At 33.9% G+C, this 20,793-nt stretch overlaps 1 protein-coding gene across 1 annotated transcript in view; it reads right to left on the bottom strand.

Annotated features, from left to right (window-relative positions):
• Positions 1–20,793, bottom strand: part of TBC1D32 (TBC1 domain family member 32) — a 168,495-nt gene that overhangs the window by 34,257 nt on the left and 113,445 nt on the right. Inside the window, exons 26-28 of the mRNA XM_090280627.1 lie at positions 15,895–16,020; positions 10,702–10,785; positions 1,938–2,007 (exon numbers count right to left, since the gene is read on the bottom strand). Coding sequence (XP_090136753.1) covers positions 1,938–2,007; positions 10,702–10,785; positions 15,895–16,020 — 280 coding nt within the window. The remainder of the gene's footprint in view (positions 1–1,937; positions 2,008–10,701; positions 10,786–15,894; positions 16,021–20,793) is intronic.

Genomic DNA, 20,793 nt, shown 5'->3' on the forward strand with positions numbered 1-20,793 from the left:
GCCAACTTCGTAAGAGGCTGCAGGATAGGGAAGAGGCCAGGAACAGAAATGAAAATTGGTATGAACGATTTTTCTCTATGTCCCCTTGGGCAACAACTCTTTTAACAGCCTTAACTGGGCCACTTGCCCTTCTCCTTTTAACGTTAACAGTGGGACCTTGCATTATTAACTGCCTAGTAAAGTATATCAAACGAAGAATTCAAGCAGTGAAGCTACTAGTTCTCCATAGCCAGTACAATAGACTAAATACTCAGGATTCAAGGATTTGAATTAGTTACAAAAACCAGTGGGGAATGTGATAGGTCATTTTTTACTTTTTTTGCTATTGTGCCATTTTTGCTTTCTTACTCCAGTGGCAAGTTATTTTGCTCACTTATCCCAGATGCACCAAGAATTTATTAGCTGAAGCCCCCTTGTTAGTTCACCCTGGCTGTTATCTCTATCCCAGATGCATCAAGAATTTACTACCAAGAATTTACTAGCTGAAGTCCCTGTGTTAGCTCACCCTGGCTGTTATCTCTATCCCAGGCGCACTAAGTGTACTAAATGCACTAAATGTTTATCAGCTAAAGCCCCCTGTAAATTAGAAAGTGTCTATGTGTAGTTTCTCCCACCTACTACTTTTATTGGGCAGCTCCAAGGACATGAGTCTAGTTTTATTTATTTATTTTTTTTTTTGCCTTTAGAAACCTTTAAAAACCTTATAGTCTGTAAGGCAGGGCGGCTCTCCCATCTTCCGCCTCTGAAGGTGGGAAGAACCGTCCCTGGCCAGGTAAATAAACGCCATCAATTTGTTTCTAAATTGCCTCGTGTCCTCTTTGCTCGCTAATGCTCCATAACAATCATAACATTTTTTCCCTGTGTTTTTTACATAAACTGAATGCAACCATGTGTATAATACATGGGGAAAAGATAGTACTTTGTTTCATTTAAAGCCTTACTAAGCCTTATTCACCATTTTGGAAAGTCACTTAACCAGTGGCAACTCTTGCAGTATTTGAAGCACCAAAGTAAAATCAGTCTCTGTTTGTAGCTGCCAGAGTCACAATGATTTTACGTGAGCGCCAGCCAAGTCTTACACTATAGTTTTATACAAACACTTCATTATAAATCATTTTCCATTTATTTCTTAACAATAAGACATTTTACGGAATTTTAAAAATATGTGACTTTACTGCTCATATTATCTACAGATTCCATTTCGTCACAGAAATAGGGCATTTAAAATAAAAAGCAGCTTGGGAAAGAATCAATGTTATATGTCCAACGTAAGAAGGTGAGCAAGCTAGAATTACTACCGTTTTCATTATAATGTTACGAATTTATAAAAACACAGTGTTTTTAACATCTTCCACATGTATCTTTCTAAACCTTAATTCTGATTCTGATCCTTCAGAATGGGACTATCACTATCCCCATTTAATAATCAAAATTGGGGGTAGGGTAGTCAATGACTTGGTCTTAACTCTCAGTCTGCTATTTAGCTTGTCCATCTCCTTTGAAAATTACAATTTGAGCACTAAAAAGTCAAGCTACTATAATTGGTTCATTCATTTTAACTTCTGCATCTATCCTTAAGGTACTTTTGTACTCATCGCCATAGCTTAATAGTTTAAACTAATCATATTTTAGAAAATGGCATGATTATGCTACCAATGTGCCATTTTCACAATGTTATTTTTGGAAAAAACCTCATAGTCATAGAGGCTTTAATACACTGGAATTAAACTCTGAAATAATAATGAATCATAACTGATTTACCTACAGAGATCATTTAATAATGTTCCAATATCATCAAAATAAAGTTATTTTCTGAATGATAAATTATATATTTAAACTATACAAAACAGTTGGTTGTTAAATACTATTAAGCACATATTGGGCAGATAAAAAAAAAAATTCTAGAAATACACAAGAGCTATTTCCCTGTAATATACCTGACAGTCATTTTAACGCCAAGCTGCTGCACCAGTGAAAGATTTTCGTTCTTCACATTTGCATCAGTAGCTAAAAACAACAGAAAACTGGATTATAAAAATGTACAAAAGTCTATATAATAATCACATTTTAATTGAAAATTGACTAAAGCAATATTTTTCCATATTTTAATGTGAACATTGAAAACACTGATGAATTTGTTCTTTTAAGAGCTGTCAGTTATGTTTTTAAAAGAATTAAGAGGAAACTTTTTACAAATACAAAAAGCATTTTAAAAGCATATTAAATACAAAGCAACTAATCAGTTTTTAAAAAATCTTTTACTTGGTTCTCAGAGCACAGAAGCTATTAACCATAAAATAGTCTAGAATATTGTCTTTTGTTAAGCAATGCATATATAAGATTTTGAATTACAAATATATATATATATTTACTTCTTAAATGTGTATATATATTTACTTCTTAAAGATTTAGACAAGAGTCTCAAAAGGAATAATCAGTATTCTGCTTATAATGTACAACAATGGATGAGGGTGGAGTGAACAAGTTCCTTCTTGCAAGTGAATTCTATGAGAAGTAAGAATTGTGATTGTCTATCAAAAATGAAGAAGGGGTTCCCTCTTCTCCACATCCTTGTCACTACTTGTTGCTTGTTTGATTTACTGATGACAGACTTATAGATACAAAGAACAAACTGACAGCTGTGAAAGGGGAGGGGCTGGGGGGCCTGGGTGAAAAAGGTAGAGGAATTAAGCAAAAAAAAAAAAACCCTCATAGACAAGAGTATGGTGATTTCCAGAGGAAAAGGGGTGGGAGGGGTAGGAGAAGGAAAGGGGGACAGATGATGATAGATTTAACTTGGGGTGGTGAACACAAAATACAATATACAGATAATGTATTATAGAATTATAACCCTAAAATCTACATAATTTTATTAACACCCAAAAACATTCAACTAAAAAAGTATAAAGAATTAAAAGAATAAAGACAGGAAAAAAAAAACTGAAGAAGGGGTTGTTCAGTACAGAAAACATAGGAGAGGCTGAAAGTTTTGATTAGTCCTTGAGAACTTTGGCTGGCTCAGCTAACACTAAAAAGCATCACTAAATAGCACTGAAGGTCTAGCTGAAACTTTCAGTTTTGGGCTAACGAAACGGTAGTGTACTTATGTACACACGAACACACAATATTAAGGGAATTTTCCAAAATCACATATTATCTAGTGGTAGAGATGATCAAAAGCTAGGTTTTCTGAATCTCATATCACAAGTTTTACTTCTCTCCGATTATATATTGAAGCATGGCATACTATCAATATAATCCAGTTAACTCATGGACTCATTCATTCCTTTTAATAAACCTTTCTGATAAAGTAAGTGTAGCACACCATGCTAGAAGCTCTGGGGGATAAAAGACAGATACTACATCATGTCCTAAAATAACTTTCCATGTAGTGTCAGAGATAAAATGCGTATATAGATAGCTCTAATTTTTGAAAAGTGCTAAGAGGAATAAGAATGGTACAGATAAAATGTTATGTGAATTCAGAAGAGGGCGAGATGAGGAAGACATGGCATTTCAGCTGAACCTTAAAATATGGGTAGACTTGAGATCTGTAGAGATAGGGAAGAACAAATTAAATATCACTGTTATCAAACATCTACTCTTGGAGCCAGCAATAATTCATCTTTTAGCACTCTCAGAGCTAAGGTAATCTAGTTTTAGTTTACCTAGGAATTCCATGGTTTTAGTACTGAAAGTGCCATGTCCAGAAATTCCTCACAGAACTGGGCAAACTAGACTGGTTGGTCACCTAGCTAGAGTGATAATTTTCTTAAAAAATAGATGGTCAGACAGACAGGTATATAAATTTCAGTTAATTTCTAGATAAACTATTGATACACCTGAGTTTTACTTATTTAGACCTGAACACAAACTTAGCAATATTGTTACAATTTTTCCTATAATGATGATAGTTAAGCTATATTGTATTTAGCTTAGAATTCCTTGCTCTTTATAACCTTTACTGTGCTAACAAATGTACCTTCTATCCCTAGGGGAGAATGATACCAGTTCTGTGCTTCTAGCATCAAGTTAAGCAAGGGAGACTACACAATGTCTTCTCCAGATTTTTCAAACTGGAGTCAAGTAGACATTCTGCTCCCGCCAATAATCAGAGGGCTATGAGGTGCTCTAGGTCTCTAGTAGAGAAGAATAAACCCAACATACAAGAAGAGGGAGAGACAGAAGAAGGAGACAGATTGCTAAGAACAGCTTTAGCCCATTTATATGAGCCAATGATTCTGCCTCATTTTCTTAGACAAAAAAAAAAAAAAAAGTTCGATTTAATTTTCCGTCTCTTGGTACAAAAAACATTATGTATCACAAATTATTCTCACTCTGACAAAATAATGGCCAATTTTTAAAACTATTAATCGTCTCCATTGTTCAGCATGATTTCAACTTTTTAATCTTATCAATAGCATTTTTTTTTATATAGCCATAATTTAAACACAGCTTTTGCCAATACCCACTACAATCCAATCAAGTTAAATTCATCTGGGTAAGGACTAGGAAGTTCTTTTTATTTCAGTACCTGAATCTGTTCCTGGTGATCCTATAGCTTATGATTAATTATATTTGTTTCCCAAGTTTAAATATGTAAAAATGTAGTGGTACAGTGTTGGTGACATTGGCTGATTCTGACAAATTTAAATAGTTCCAGTAAGATAAACATTCTGACTTCATATATTCCTATAGCCGTAGTACAGCTCTACCTCCTATCGTAATGTGATATGATGATAAGATTGAGATTTGTAAATTGTTGCAAAAAATGCTGTTAAATTAGAGAACACTTAGAATTCCTATACATATAAACTGGGATTATTAAGCATGAAAAATACTTATCTTCATTAATATACAGACCTGTGTGCTTGTAATAATACTAATGCTGAGTGAATGAATGAGTAGATGAATAAATAAATAAATGAATAAACATCCACTGAATAACACAACAAATTGTGTTTTATATATCAAACTAGAAGCAAGGTGGAGATAAAAATAGATTTGGACTTTAAAATATTTTCTGTATGTTGAAATCAACTAACAAATAGAAAATATAAATCCCTAATCCCTGGAGTCACTATAAAAAGCTTAACAAAATATGTAAGTTGTTAAAAAAAAAAGAACAGTGACACCTGTAGTCAGTGACTTACTCTCACTACTCAACAATGCCTAACTCAATCTCAGCATTAATATTCAATCAACTATTTGAAATAACCATTCATTTTAATTATAAATATAATAATCTCAGAACAAAATGAGTTGAAAAAATTTACTTAATAGTGACTGATATCACAGACGCTGGTAATGCATTCTGTTCTATTTTTGGTTTGCAGAGCTAGCACACAGAGTAGCGGTAGAACAAATTAAATCTTTTCTGCCCGGCACTTGGCTAACGGTGTGGAAAAAAGATAAATTTTCAAAAAAGTAAAGTTTCTCCACTGGAAGACAAATCCGTGGTTGAAGAAGCAGTGACTGCTTTTTACTGACTTTCCTGAAGCCCTGCTGTATCTGTCATAGAGTGAGAGAACTTTCAATCACCCAAAGAAGTCAATGGGTCAGTATACTTCCTCCTCGCTCCTCCCTTCTGCAGTCTGTCTGCAGATTCTGTTGCTTCTTTTCAACATGTGGTTGTATCTATCCATTTTATTCAATTCTTACTGGCATAAAATTCAATTCCTCATAACAAAGGCTGTGTCCTAACTGGCATGGTCAGTGTTATTTGGTAAAAAGCATTTCTCTTTCCATGTCTTCAATTATTCAATTCCCTTTGTCTGCAAGAGTCCTCCCCTGCCCTATTCCTTTCATCTGTACTAGCCCAGGAGGCAGTACCAGCGCCATTGCCCCTGCTCCATTATCACTTCTTCTTTGTATCTTCCATGATGGCACTAGTCAACAACATCACTCTTTCCATTAAACTCCTGCAGCACCCACAGCAAAAACCCTCATCTGATAAAAACCCAATGCAAATAGGATACTTGGCAGTCCCTAGCAGATTGCCTGAAACAAAGTTGTCAGTTAAAAAATATCAGTTTTCTTTTATTTCTTCATTTTCTTTCTTACTATATGCTTCAATCTACTTAATTTGTCATTTTAGGTGTACATCCTATCTTCCTTCCTTGAGGAGAGGAACATTCATATTACACACCTCCTTGCAATTATATTGTAGACTCACAAACATGCCCTATAAATGTAAGAGCATATTTGCTGAATACCCAAAGTATAAAAGGCGTTTAACTGTATATGTTAAGTTTCAAAATATTTTGGTAGTCAAAAGAAAAAACAATAAAATTTTTGATATTTTTTCAACCTTTTTATTAATAACACAAAGAGAAAAGGAATGAAATTAAAATATTTATTATCCTGAAAAGAATACTTAGTTTATTATTTCTAAGAAGCAATCAGAGTAGTGGAAAACTCCCAATGTGTCCAGGGAAGTGAACCAATGAAACATTAGTGTCTGTTAAGATATGAAAAGATACCTGTATGAACTTACAAACTGCAAATACACAGAATTTTCTGTTTGTTCTTTCCTCTTTCTTCGAGGGGATAAACAGCCAAACTAATTTGATTTTTTTCAGATTTGCAAATTTTATAATGGATTGAAATCTCGAGGGAGCTAACAACAGATGGATGACCGTGTTATTCAAATTTCAGCTACCTTAGGGTTTAGCAAGCTGTCATTTTAAAAAAGACAATCAATTTCTCATTTCAAGAAACATAAAAAACCTTGAATATATCTATGCAGCATTTGCTTTAAAATGTCCTTTATATCAAAACAGTTGTTGTTTATTTAAAGTAAATAAAATGAAATTTTACAACAGCAAACCATTGTTCCACCAGCCAAAAACTAAATGACAAAGGATGAGGATCCCTAAAGCCATGGGGAGAAAACAATACTACCAACAAGCTTACCATATCACATAACAAATATTAATCAATCAATAGGAAGCCCCTTTGTTTTTGCTGTACTATAAAATTCTGGAGCCTTTAAAGAATTTAAATTCACATCATGATTTATCTGCCTAGATACTACTTTCAAAAAAGACAATGCATGAGATCTCACTTAGCATAATTTAGAAATATAGCAGAACACAGGAAATACATATACACTGAGCAGTCGGGCTGTTGAATATTTGGGTAATGCACATAACATAATGTTAATTTTATTAGGTTATCTACAGAAAATATAATCCAATAGAACAATGTGCCTTGGCTGCATTGAAAGCTGCAGAAATTAGAGATTTTCATGCTGAAGACTGGAGAAAGAGCCAATCTGACCATGCAAATCTCTATGATTACTACTGCTTACTGATTTTCTTTCTTACTCACAGACATGAGCATTATTCCCTGTATATGTTTCCTGTACATTTTCAGGTTTGTTCATAAAGTTATAATTTTCTTCACAAATGCTTTCCTTCAAAATTGTCTTCATAATTTGTTTTCTTTCCTACTTAACCTAAATTTCCTGATTTTAAATGTAATGATAATGCCTACCTTAGAGAGCAGTTATAGAGTTGAATGATATAATGAACATGAAGGGCCCCAGTACACTATTTAACTCACTAGAAGTGCTCAACAGATATCAATTCCCTTCACTTACCTCAACTTCTGATTAAAGCAACCTTGTATCTTCCTCTCATTCCACTGTTTTCATTTTCTTATGTTCTCTTTTATCCCTTTCCCAAATCTACATTAGATGTTGCTATGTGTAAATAATTAGCTATATGCTCATGTGTGTATTTATAATTATCAATATATTTAAATTGTTATACAAATGTATTTGTGTGAATATAAATGTTTATATATCAGTATGTATACTTCAATAAAAACACATCAAATGTTATATGAAAGATACAAAGAAGTTTGAGGTCTATTGAAATAACTTAAGCTAGTCATACATAACAATGAATATCAAAATAGTAAAGTGAATGCAATAGGAGCACAGAGGAAGGACTTCTGCTTAGAGGTAGAAAGGAAGATGACATTCTAGCTGCAACTTTATAATTGAGTTGGACATTATCATATGGATGTCATGAGGAGGGAAAAGTTTATCCAGAAAGAACCGAAGGAGTAAGTGTTCAGTGACATGAATGCATGGAATGTGCCTGAACAGTGGTGGCTAATAGCGCTAGAAACATAGGCTGGGACAGATGAGAACTGTGTGTTTATATAACTTTATGGAGATATGATATAAAGTGTCTAAATTGAATAAATAACACTTATTTGAACAGTGGTTTCTGTAGCAAAGAGGCCATGTCACTTTTATGAGAAAAAAATGCAATATCCCTGGATGATCTGTTATCGTGAGTGTTATGCTACCTCTCTGCTTTCTTCACCATCTCTTTGTTTACCAACCCCAGGTACCGGATATTCACCTTTGGCAAATTTCAGTTCTGCACTTTACCTCATCCTTTACACAGTTACTAAAATGATCTCCCTAAGATACAGATGAATCAAGTAGAGCTGCTGAAAAATCTTAAGTGGTTTACTCCATTGTCTATTAAAATCAAGGTAAACTGATAGTCACAGTATATAAAGTTTCCTTCATTCATTCTTTTATCCAATCTTTCTTTTATATGTCCAACATACATTGACACTGTTATTCTAGGTGCAGAGGATACATACAATAGTTAAGACATAGAAATGACTTTATTGGTGTTAAGTGTCATGCACGAAATTAGACATTAAGTTAGAATATGAGAAAGATATGACAAAGAGATGCAAACTGAATTGTCTTTATATACTAAGCTGATGATTCAAGAATTTGTATTTCCACCCTATACTTTTCCCTTAAATTCCATATTCAAATATCTAGCATGTACTAAGCATGTCTAGTTAAATGTGTAACATGCATTTAAAACATAACATAAAAAGCAAGCTTTTAAATCTCCTTTCTCAAACTTATTCCTTTCCTATTCTTCTCCATCTCAATGTATGATAATCCCATTTTTCCAGTGACTCAAATCAATAATGTAACCTTCTTTGATTCTTTCCTTCCTTTTTCTCATACCCATATTCAATCTATTACCCATTTCTGCTGGTCCCATCTTCAAAATATACCCAGAGTCCAAGTATTTCTCATCATCTCCTCTGACATCCTCATCCAAGTCGTTACCATTTTTCATCTGGATCTTCTCAAAAACCTAACTTGTCTCCTGGCCTTAGCCCTTTGTCTTCTTTCATTCATTGCTCAATAGAGCAAACATAGTGATCTTTTAAAAATGTATTCAGAGCATGTCAATCCTATGTTCAAGAGCCTGCAATAACTTTCAAAATCCTCTCCTTTATGACTTCCACACAAATAACTCTGCCTTCTGATTTCTTTTCAGCCATACTAATCTCCCATGTCATTTGCTAAAATTCTCTTCCCTTAAAAATATCCATATATCTTGCACCCACTGCTGCTGGTCTGAACACTATTTAATATTGTAATCCTCACCCTCAGCTAGCACTCCCTTGTTCCCTTCCCTGCTGTGTAATTCTCATCTACCACTATACCATCTGACATACTGAATCTTTTAGTTATTTATTGTCTGTCTTCCAACCAAAAGGTGAACTCTGTGAGGGCAAGATTTGTTTCTCTCTTTTGTTCAGTGCTGTATCTGAATGCTTAGAAAAGTTCTATTACAGAGTAGAGGGCAATATCCATTTGTTCAATAAAGATTGTGTATGTAGTGAGGGAAAGAAGAAGCTGGCAGTGTTGCTAACAGTTTAGTGTTCCTGGAAAATAAATATGAGGCACGGAGAGAAAGGGATAATAAGAGAGAAGTACAGAGGGCAAGACTAATTTAAGACCTTTGGTATTACAGTAAAAGACTTATACTCAATGCAGAGTTCAATGGTGAGATTCTATGGAGTAGAAGAATGAGTGGATCAGATTTGGGCTTCAAAGGTCACTTTGAAAGCAGCATAAAGAATGCCTTTGAAAAGAAATCAGACTACATTCAGAAACCCAGGTGAAGAGATGGTTGTAATACTCTAGGCAAAAAGTAATGGTGTCCTGGACTAACATAAAGAAGAGTAGAAATCAATAGAAGTAGATCACATATTAGGAACATGGAGATATATTGGAGATATATTAAGAACACAGAATTAACATGGTTTGGTGACTGGGAGGAAAATGGGGACTCAGAGAGTTCATCGTTCTCCAGTTTCTGCTTAGATGGACAGTAGATGATTGTGATGCCCACCAAGATGGACAAGGCAGGGAGAGGATGTATATAAATGAGGTATGATGAGGTGAGGGCCCTGTTGGACATCTAGAATTTGAGGGTTTCTGAAGCACATTCAAGTGATGTTTACCTGTGAAAATAAAACTTAGAGTAGATCTTTGAGTAGAAGATGTAAATTTAGAAATCATCGATGAATGAGGTATGTAGAACAGAATGAGCAGATGAGATCACTAGGGGGTAGCGATTTAAATAAGAATGGAAAATATTGCCTTAAAGTAAAACAGTTTTTAAGGGATAGACAAAAAAAGTGGCTCAAAATGGAATAAGAAAGTTACAAGGAAATGCAGGCATCTGCACAGAAAAGACTGAATGATATCTGAAATGTATATGAGAGATTTTTAGGATGAGAAACCTTGTGCATATTTGTAATCTAATTACACGTCTCTATGAAATAGTATTTATTTGTACATCTCTATGAAATATTATCTATTATCTATTTTCAAAATTCAAAATGTTTAAAATGTACCTGTATATTCTACTGAGGGGAAGTAGCATTCTGATGGGCTTTCAGAGAGATGAAGCAGAAATTTTTCAAGTAATTCTACTAAAGCTGTAATAAACAAGAGAATAATTAGAATATTAAAGGACAAGAATCATGCATGATAACGCATCTCAAATCACAGACTAGTACATAAAAGTCATCTGAACTTCTTTAGTTATGCCCTTAAGGGGGTCCAGTTCAAAACACATACTGTTTTAATATTCTTAACAATGTTTCTGACATAAATTAAATTTTAATAGCTTCACTGAGAACCTATGAATGTAGACTGGAAAAGAATCATCTGTTATCTTTAGTGTCTCTAAGGACTACTTCAGAATTTGCTAAATGGTTTTAATACAGAAAGAAAATTATCACTAATTAGACTATAACATCTTATCATAATTATCTACGCATACAGAAAAAAAACTTTTGCGAACTACAAGACCAAGATCAACACACAGCTCACTCCCCTTTCAAAACCACTACATACTATGTGTATTATATACTTTGCAACTGCTGATATCTGTCTAAGGCAACCAGATCAAAAGTAAGCTTGGCAGGGGTTGGGGGAAAAAAGAAATGAATAGGCAGGCAGAGTGCAGGGTTCTTAGGACAGTGAAGCTCTTCAATTCACTGAAAATACCATTATCTATAATGCAAGAAAACTAAACCATGTCATGAAACACTTCTTAATTTTAAAAACATATTAACTCTAAGATATTATACTATCCAAAAGGCCAATTGTAGAATACTGTTTTATCTTAGGTAGATCTTAAATGAAAAATCTGGAATTTCTATAAAGGATTTTAAAGTATGAGCCTTTTCTTTTTAATTATATTTATTCTCTGGGGTTGGAATATGACATAAATAGACTATAAAACCAAAATTTATAATATCTTTATACTAAAAAGGGGACACGGGTTTTCTGCCAAGGAAAAACTAAAGACACACTGTTCAGAGATACTTGGGTATCGACACTGCTTTCTTTCTCCCTGCTTGTCATTACCATCACAACAATAGCTGATTCCAAATTTAGGATAGCTCAATGTTTGTAAACATGCAAAACTTCTCATTTGAAATATTTTATCACTGTTAGTGTATTGTCAGATCACAAGAAAATTACAATTGTTTCCCAATAAATTCATTTTCATGTAACCATAAAGATGTCTCTTCCTTGAAAACTTGCTTATTCAAGAACTTACCGTGGTTCTCTCTAGTAATGGGTTTCAAGCACTTTGCAATCTTATAGCATCCAATCATATCCACTTGTCATACAAAATGTTATAAGCACAGTCAATTTTTCTCAATGTTCTGACATAGTTTGTTCTTTCTTCTGTATTTTTTAAAAAACGTATCTTGTTTAATTATAGGTTCACAGAAAGTTGTAAAGATAGTACAGAGGTAAAGAACTTCCTTTATCCCTTTCCTTTAGGGAAGGTATGCTAGTGACAAACTCTTCATCTGGGAATATCTTGATTTTCTCAGTATTTCTGAAGATTATTTCCCATACATGAAGAATTCGGGCTGACAGTCCCTTGCTTTCAGCACTTGAATGATGTCATGCTCTTCCTCTGTCTTTTCTGGTGAGAAGTCCACTGTCATTTGCATTGATTATCCTCTGTAAAGCGTTTCTCTCTCTGCTTTCAAGATTTTATTCTTTGTCTTTAGTTCTCAGCAAGTTAATCATATTGTGTCTTGGTGTGGATTTCTTCAGGTTTACCCTGTTTGGGTTTCTTTATTCCATAGTTTTAGGTCTTTGGCAAATTTGAAAGTTTTCAGCCATCATTTCTTCAAATTTGTAGTCCTGATGTCTTTCCAGGGTTCCAGTGACACAAATGTTAGATATTTTTCTGATGGTTCCACACGTCTCTGAGGATCTGTTAATTTGTCAGTCTATTTCTTCTTGTCTGATATCAAGTTCTCTGATTCTTCCCTCTGTTCCCTCTATTTTATTGTTGCACCCATCCATTGAGTTTTAATTTTGGTTACAGTGTGTTTCAGTTCTAAAATTCCCTTCTGGACTTTCTTTACTGATTCTTTGTTGACACTTTCTATTTTTTTAAATCTGTTTCATGTGTTAAACAAAGACACGTGTGGAAGGGAGGAAGAGGCTACGTCCTAGCTATCACTGGGTGGGGGTGAAAATCCTACCTCTCTACCTGAGCGTCCTCTGCAACCATCCAAGCAGCAGGAGGCAGGAGTGCCCTATTACCACCAGGCGAGGGTGGACGTGCAGGCTGCACAGCAGGGTTAGTGGGCAGGATTTTCTGTGGTGTTTGGCTGAATTGAAGTGGTCACATGCAACAAGTTTTTAGTCATGGTACACTAACCTCTTCCTGGTCCTCTGGCTAGAGAGAGCAGGCTTTTATAGCACCCCTCTCCTTTTTTTTTTTCACCCTTGCATCTGTCGGCATTCTTAATCACTTAGTCTAGGATGTGTGAGGTGAAAAGAAAACCCAGGGACTACACCTCTAAGATGTTCCTTGGGACCTAAAGTCCCTAACCAGTCTGCCTATTCTCTCCACCTTCCAGAGATATCTATTTTTGTTTTATATACCACGTCCAGAGATTTTTAGTTGTACATAGTAAGACGGGTAAGGGAAAGAACATCTGCTCTACCTTTCAAAAGTAGAAGTCATCTATACTTTTTTCATATAATTATTTAGGCTCCTTAAAGCCTGAATATAAGTTTCAACAAATAAATTAGACTGCCGCACACCAATATTTTCATTTTTTTTATTTCTTAGTCTCTTTGGAATAATTTCCTATATTGTTTACCATGTAATTGGTATCAAGTGTTAGAGAATTATCTGACTGTGTCAAATACATTTACCTTATAGCCTATTCAGTGTCTATGGAAATGCAACAACCGTAAGAGTACTATCTGGATATATTAGTAATGCTGAAGCACAAAAGAATTCAGAAGGTGATGGAATAGTGAGGAACTGAGCTGAATTCCTCCCTCCCCTGGTTGCCTATGCCAAGAAGAGAGGTTATAAGAAAAGTAGCTTTAGAAACACATGATGGACAGGTGCCACTGGGAAAATGTTGCTAAGGACAGACCAATAATGATACAGGGTGATGATCACAAGGATAAAGTAAATAGGAGAATGAAAGAATCAATGCTTTTACCCAGTTAGCACCAGCCACTGGGGATCCCCTTTTTAGAACTCAGGCTCTTACTCTCACCATCATGGCCTCTCTTATGCTTTCTTTTATGAGCCTTAAAGTCTTTGTGTCTGCTTCTACCCAACAGTCTATACTTTGGCTATATGCATCTTTATTAAGTGATTTATTAGCAATTTGATATTAGATGAACTATATTACTGAAAATTTTGGTCTCCTTAGTCTATATTTGAAATGAAATGGGATAATCTTCACTGGCTAGGGTCCTATGGGTTCAAATGAGTTTTTTTTTTTTTTTTTTTTTCTTAAGTATAATAAAGAATCAGAGCCATAAGATAAAATAAGTAGAATTTAAAATTATATTATAGAAGTATGTTTACTGACATTAAATTATACAATATTGCATTGAGTTAGAAGACAAAAGAAAATGGTATAACAGGTATTAAGTTTGAGGGGCTAAAAATAAAAACTTAATGCTAATATCTGAAGGATGAAATTAAAGTTTAATTCAGTTTCTTCAATTTGCTTACTTATAATTTCTGCTTTTCCTAAAATGATCAAATATTAGACACTAGTAGTCCAACTGCTGAATAGTTAATACTTGAATTCAAGTAGTGGTAGGTGATATGGACGAGAAAGAACAGATAAAAGGCATAATTAGGAAAAAACTCTGTAAGGATAGGTAACCAAAGGATGGGAGTCAAAGTACAAAGGGAGAAGTCAAAGGGAACTACTTTATTCCCTTCAATGACTGGGTATATGCTAGCGATAGCAATCAGAAAAAAAGAATGCAAGAGGAAACATATACTTCATTTGATATTCTCCATGGTATCTCACATAGCCGTAAAATCTAAAATTTGGGGATAGCATTGGAATTTAAACAAACGGTAGGTCAAAAGGAAAAATTCAATTAAACACTCAAAGAAAATAAAAAGAAACTTAAATATAGCCTGAAGTAAATTAGAAAAAACAAAAATATATTTTTTTTTGTTTAGACATGTTCTTGTCTCATGTCATCTTAATTATGTGGAGCATAATTATGTTGGAGCTCAAATTTAGTCCCTAACATTATTCTTGAACTCTATGTTTAAGAGCAGGAACAATGAGTCTGGAAAACTTCACTGTTGTTACTGAGACAGGATTCTTTCAGAGGTAAACATGAAGAAAAAAAAAAGTTTAAAAGGACAAAGAGGCCAGAAAAAGCACTTCACAGAGTCCAAGTTGTGATAATTTGGGCATCTAAAGAATTCCCAAAATGTGTTAAATGGTTACACAAAATGTATTATAGTTAAAAAGTATACCACAGTTTCCAGTATTATCTATCAGACATGTTGATTGAGACATACTGTCTACCAGAAGTATTGATTAGGAGCTATTGTGAAAAATACAGAGGCTTCTTTTTATAGGGAGATGAGTGTAGAAAAGATGTAAAGGTTAGGAACTATTAAATATGCAATTAATTATAAAATCTACTGTTTAGGATGAATAGACATCAAAGGGTAGGTTAGTGAATTCAGGAGAAACACAGATCAATCAAACCTATGGGGATTTTTCAGACAATAAGGGGAAAAAAAGCAGAACTGTGGAATGATCTGTGTTTTAATGACTAAAAAGAGGTAGCCCATGAACACATTTGAAATTCAACCTAATGGAGTAGAGTATCTACTCTCTGTCCTGCTGGAGATGGCAGAATTCCAAAATCTCTGTCAATAAAAATTCAATAAAAATGTCACAAATACAGCAGTATGGTATGTGCAGATAAAAGCTGGTAAAATCACACAAGCTGTTACCTGGGCAAAGATAAATCAGTTTTTCGGTTTCGTTTACCAAAATATCTTAGATAGTTTTTGAAAAAACATTAGTCACCTCAGATTTTAATCTTTGTTCTACAGGATCACAAGTTTCTCAGAAGTCAATGGACTTCTTGAATTAATATTATGTATTCTAGACATGCCAGTGCTAATCTCCAGAAAACAAAGTTTCTATTAATAATATCATTTTCATAAACCCCCCCCAAAAAAACACCCCAGAAAAATAAAACAATGCACTCACCACATCCACTGATTACATCAGGTTTAGCCTTCATCATTTTGCAAAATTGTCTTTGGAAGTTTCCTTTCCACTCAGGTTGTTTATCAGACATCTTGAAGTGTAATAAAATTTTGGCGAGATCATTATCTAATCAGGAAGATAGCATGTATTATTATAAGACATGCTAGCTACATTGAAAAATAAATATTAATGTTAAGCATGTAAAGCTACAAATTCTAGAAGTATGTAGAATATATATGGCTTTCAAAGGAAAACATTTTTCTGTAATTACATCTTATACCATCAAATGCTGTTTACCACATTCAGTATAAACAGGACTGACACAGCAATGCCAGGTGGTGGAAGAGCTGAAAGGCCCAGTTGCAATACCAGGAAATTGGATTTGAGGCAATAAAGAACTGCTGAGTGGAGACAGTAACTATAGGACTCCTAGAGAGAGACAGCTGTATTACTTATATACTTGTGGTTACAGTTTTCCCTAACCATCAATGGAAGTGTGCACTTTTCAATTTGCATTTCTCACAGTTAAAAATATTTAGTGATCTGATATAATGTTAATTGACAAATGTATATCTGTGATATTGTTATGTTTGAGGAGAACAATAATTCCCTTATTTTCCTGTCCAAATTTGGGTCCAACTGAGACGTAGATAAGAGTAGATAAATTGAGTTTAAAATATTAGTGTTAGTACTGGAAAAGCTAAATTAGGCACCATTATTGGATCTGCTGCCACATGGACTTACAAATGTCTCCCCCGAACCGAACAAACCTACTTAGTCACAGACCATGACAGATTCATGACAGACAACCAGAGCTCTCACCTAAATGCTCTTGTTACAAAAGGTGTGACTATAACCTAAAGATAGGCTAACTTGAAAGTATAACCTACAACTAGGCTGATCCAAGATTTTTCCATTCCTTTTCCCAAATTCACCTTCCAAACATTTTTCCTACCTTAGAGTAGAATAAGTGAGAAAGTCCAGAGAGAGGTCAATGGTTTAGTTCCAGCAAAAGCCCTCAGATACGAAAAACGAGGCAGAGGAAATGGAATCACAGGAATGGTATCGTGGAATATAATAACTACAAATTAGTGATTATGTGAGTAGAATAAATATGAATGACATAGAATCTGATGTTTCCCGAAATTACAATGTTTATAATCACACAACAAATTTTAAAAACCAGAGCTTTGCTTCTGCTCATGATGTAGGAAAGAATAGACTGGCCCTCCTGCTGTAAACAACTCAAAAACCGAATAAAATATGTCAAGAGATTGTTTTTAAATGTTGGCTAATAGACAGTCAAAGACTGTCATATGTGAAAAAAGGGACACTAAGGAGGTGATCTTTATAATTAGCCCCCTTTGTTTTCTTGGAAGCACTTTTAATATTACTGTGTAGAAAGGGAGATCTCTGAGATCTTGATGAATTGAAGAGACAAAAGTTAAATTGCAGAGACTGAGGACTCTAAAATGTGTGGATCAGAGTACCGGAGAGGAAGAACAGAGAAAGAACTTCAGAAACGTGTATAAGTCTTTGTCAAGTTGATTGCAAAATAATCAGGTGTTCTGGTGAGGAGTGAAACTCCCACAAGGATGGAGAGAGAATGGCTGGGAATTGTAAAACGAACAATTCCCAGAATATATACACATAAGTCTAAGAGCTGTCCAAGTTCCAATCAGAGTCAAGAGTCCTCCTTTACTATCAAGGTATTCTGCAGAAGAGCCAGAAAAGTCACACTTGAATGAAAGAGCTAAATTAGCCGTAAATAAAAACAGCTCTACATCTACACTAACAACAACAGCAGCAAAATTAAAGCCTTAAAAGACCAAACTGATCCATGAGTAACATAAATATATATCAAAAATTGTCCATTACTCTTTAAAGAAAGACAACAAAACCCAGCAATCAACTATGTAAAATTAATAATGTTCAACATTCAATTTTAAAAAATCACTAATACAAAGAAAGAAGAAAATATGTAGTAGATATATGAAGTAGATATATAACCAGTAGATAAATGAATCAATATATACTCAGAAAGGACTGAAATGATACAATTAATTAGCAATCAAAGATGTTAAAGTAGTTATTTTTTTAGGATTTAAGGAAAATACAAGCACTGTGAAAACAGAAAAGAAAGAAACATCAAGTTTTTTTCTCTACAAAATTCACCAATCTTAGCTGACAGTATTTCATACCTAAACTCTAAAATTCTTTGTTATGGTAAGCACTATAATATTTTCATACTTGAGGATATTGTATAGTTTGTTTCTCAACAGATTATTATATAGATAATTATACTGATTATAAGGTTATTATAGATAATGCAAAAAGAACCTCAAGTTCAAGGCGAAGGAAAATGTAAACTATATACATTTTTTTTTAAATCTTCTATTTACTCAGAAAATTTTAGTACTTCTTCCCTAGGATGTCAGTCAGTAATTTTCCATGCTCACTTTATATATAATATAAAAACAGATGTTGCAAAAGAAATAAAATAAATGGAAGATTTCATAAACTAGCAAGAGATTCCAAAGCCTCATTTAGATGGTCATCCTCTATTATCTTGAAGCTTATTTGTGGGATATGTGCTTTCCATTTGTGTTTCTGCTTACCTCTTCTCTTCTTCCATAGTCATTTCAATTTACTCTTTTAATTGCTTTTCTATTACAGTTGTCCCATTTTTTCCCCCATTGCTCTCCCCTGTCCTGCCCACTGCCCCCTCTCCCACAGTCAATCCCCATTTAGTTGTCCATGCCCATGGGTCATTTATACTAGTTCCTTAACTAGATCCTTCCCCTTCTTTCTCCACTTTTCCCCCTCCCCTCCCTTCTGGTCACTGTGAGTTTGCTCCTTGTTTACATGCCTCTGGTTCTATTTTGCTTGTTTTTTGTTTTGCTCACTAGTTTCCTGTAGTAGGTGAGATCATATGGTATTTGTCTTTCACCACCTGGCTCATTTCACTAAGCATAGTACTCTCCAGTTCCATCCATGTTGTCACAAAAGGTAGGAGTTCCTTCTTTCTTTCTGCTGCATGGTATTCCATTGTGTAAATTTACTCTTGTTATAATAAAGAATGTTAGACTTTGGAGTGCTCCACACTCTATATATTCAAGAAGCAATTGGAAAGATGCTTAAATTCTCTGTATTACAAAAATTCTCTGTACCTCTAAATTTGGGAGTATCTGCTGTCTTACACATCTTAATTTTGTCTGAACATCTGTGGGTACTTAACACATGAAATCTATATTTTATATAGATTATTCCTAATTTGGAAATATTGTATCAGTTTTACTTTTCTTTAATATGTAATAATTAAGCATATAGTACAGGAGAAATCAGTGAAAAGTCTTAAAAAAATAAGGAATTTGTTTTACCTTATCACCTGTACCTAATCTAGTAGGTGATCTGTTTCCCCTGTTTGACATAGATATATTTGTTTCAAACTTAAAAGTAAAAAGTACATAGAAATGAAAATTTTACTATTCAAAATAATACTTACTTTGATTTTTAAACTAAGTTTCTCAACAGCTACAGCTCAAGATTTATTACATTGGAAAAAACCTTAATTTCATACTCCCAATTTCCTTAATTAATAAGATGATATCAAATAAAAGTCATTTACCTTTATCTGCAAAAAATAAATCTTAATTCCAAGGTTAGGAATAATAATGGAAAAAAAAGAGAATATGTCTGACTCAACATAAAGACCTAAGAAATATTTGATAAAAGGGCAAATTCATTACCAAAAATATTTATAGACTGATTATATGTGCAAGACATAAGGCAAGAAGGCTTTTAAAATCGGAAGAAACAACAATTCATCATCATGTTGTATTACTTTTTATACAGTACCATGCTATTTTTCAAAGTACTTTCACATACCTTCCTCTGCGACTCTGTTTTCAGTTGATTGGAAAAAAGTGGTAATCCTAATTCTTACATAATTGTCAGACTAGCAATGAAGGCAGTCTAGTCTACTCATCTGCTAATTGGGCAATTTTCATCCTTTTATTAAAATATAGTTTCCACTGTATGTCATTTCATTCTCCCCTTTATTTTCTTAAAAAGTTTATTTTTACATACTATGTAGATAGCATTCCAATTTTGAATCTATACTATTAGGATTGTATAATGGATAGTCATCCCATTTGCAGATAAAAAGGCATGAAGATAACTCATTAGGAAATGGGCAAGGATTTAATCTCTGAAAAGAGAAATTATCAGCATTTCAGCAAGAAGCAGGATCAGTGAATAAAGAAATAAACCCAGTAAGGGCATAAAAATTTATTAAACAAAATCAAAATAAATGAAAACTGTCTTATAGAATAAGAAAGATGTTGTTTCAGGGTGAGGGGAGGTAGAAGAGGGTAAAGAGGGGATAAATGGTGAGAGAAGGAGACATGAATTTGGGTGGTGAGCACACAGTACAATATACAGGTTGTATATTATAGAATTGTACACCTGAAACCTATATAATTTTATTAACCAACATTACCCCAATAAATTTAATAAACATTTAAAAAAAGGGATACTGCTCCAATAACAAAATAACAGTATTTACAGGTGTAAAGACTAAATTTCAATGTATTTTAATGCACACAACTTAAAGTAATATCAGAATGTCTTAAGAATGAGGATACATATGTTGGCATCGTAAGAACATAACTACAAACCCCATGAACTTTACTGCTCATTCACTGAGTATTGCATCACTCCAGAGGTAGGAAATAAGATACTCTTGCTCCTCAGCTCCATCTCTAATTTAGAAACTTTACCCATTCATATTTGTGTCCTTATTGACCAAAATACACTGCAGTGATTAACTCATTTATAAACAGTAGTCTGAAACTATAAAATATGTAAAATAAGTTTATATATGCATATAATAATACC

This window comes from Furipterus horrens, unplaced genomic scaffold (genome assembly GCF_987537825.1).
Source record: "Furipterus horrens unplaced genomic scaffold, mFurHor1.1.pri manual_scaffold_6, whole genome shotgun sequence".
In the NCBI taxonomy this organism is placed as follows: Eukaryota; Metazoa; Chordata; class Mammalia; order Chiroptera; family Furipteridae; genus Furipterus; species Furipterus horrens.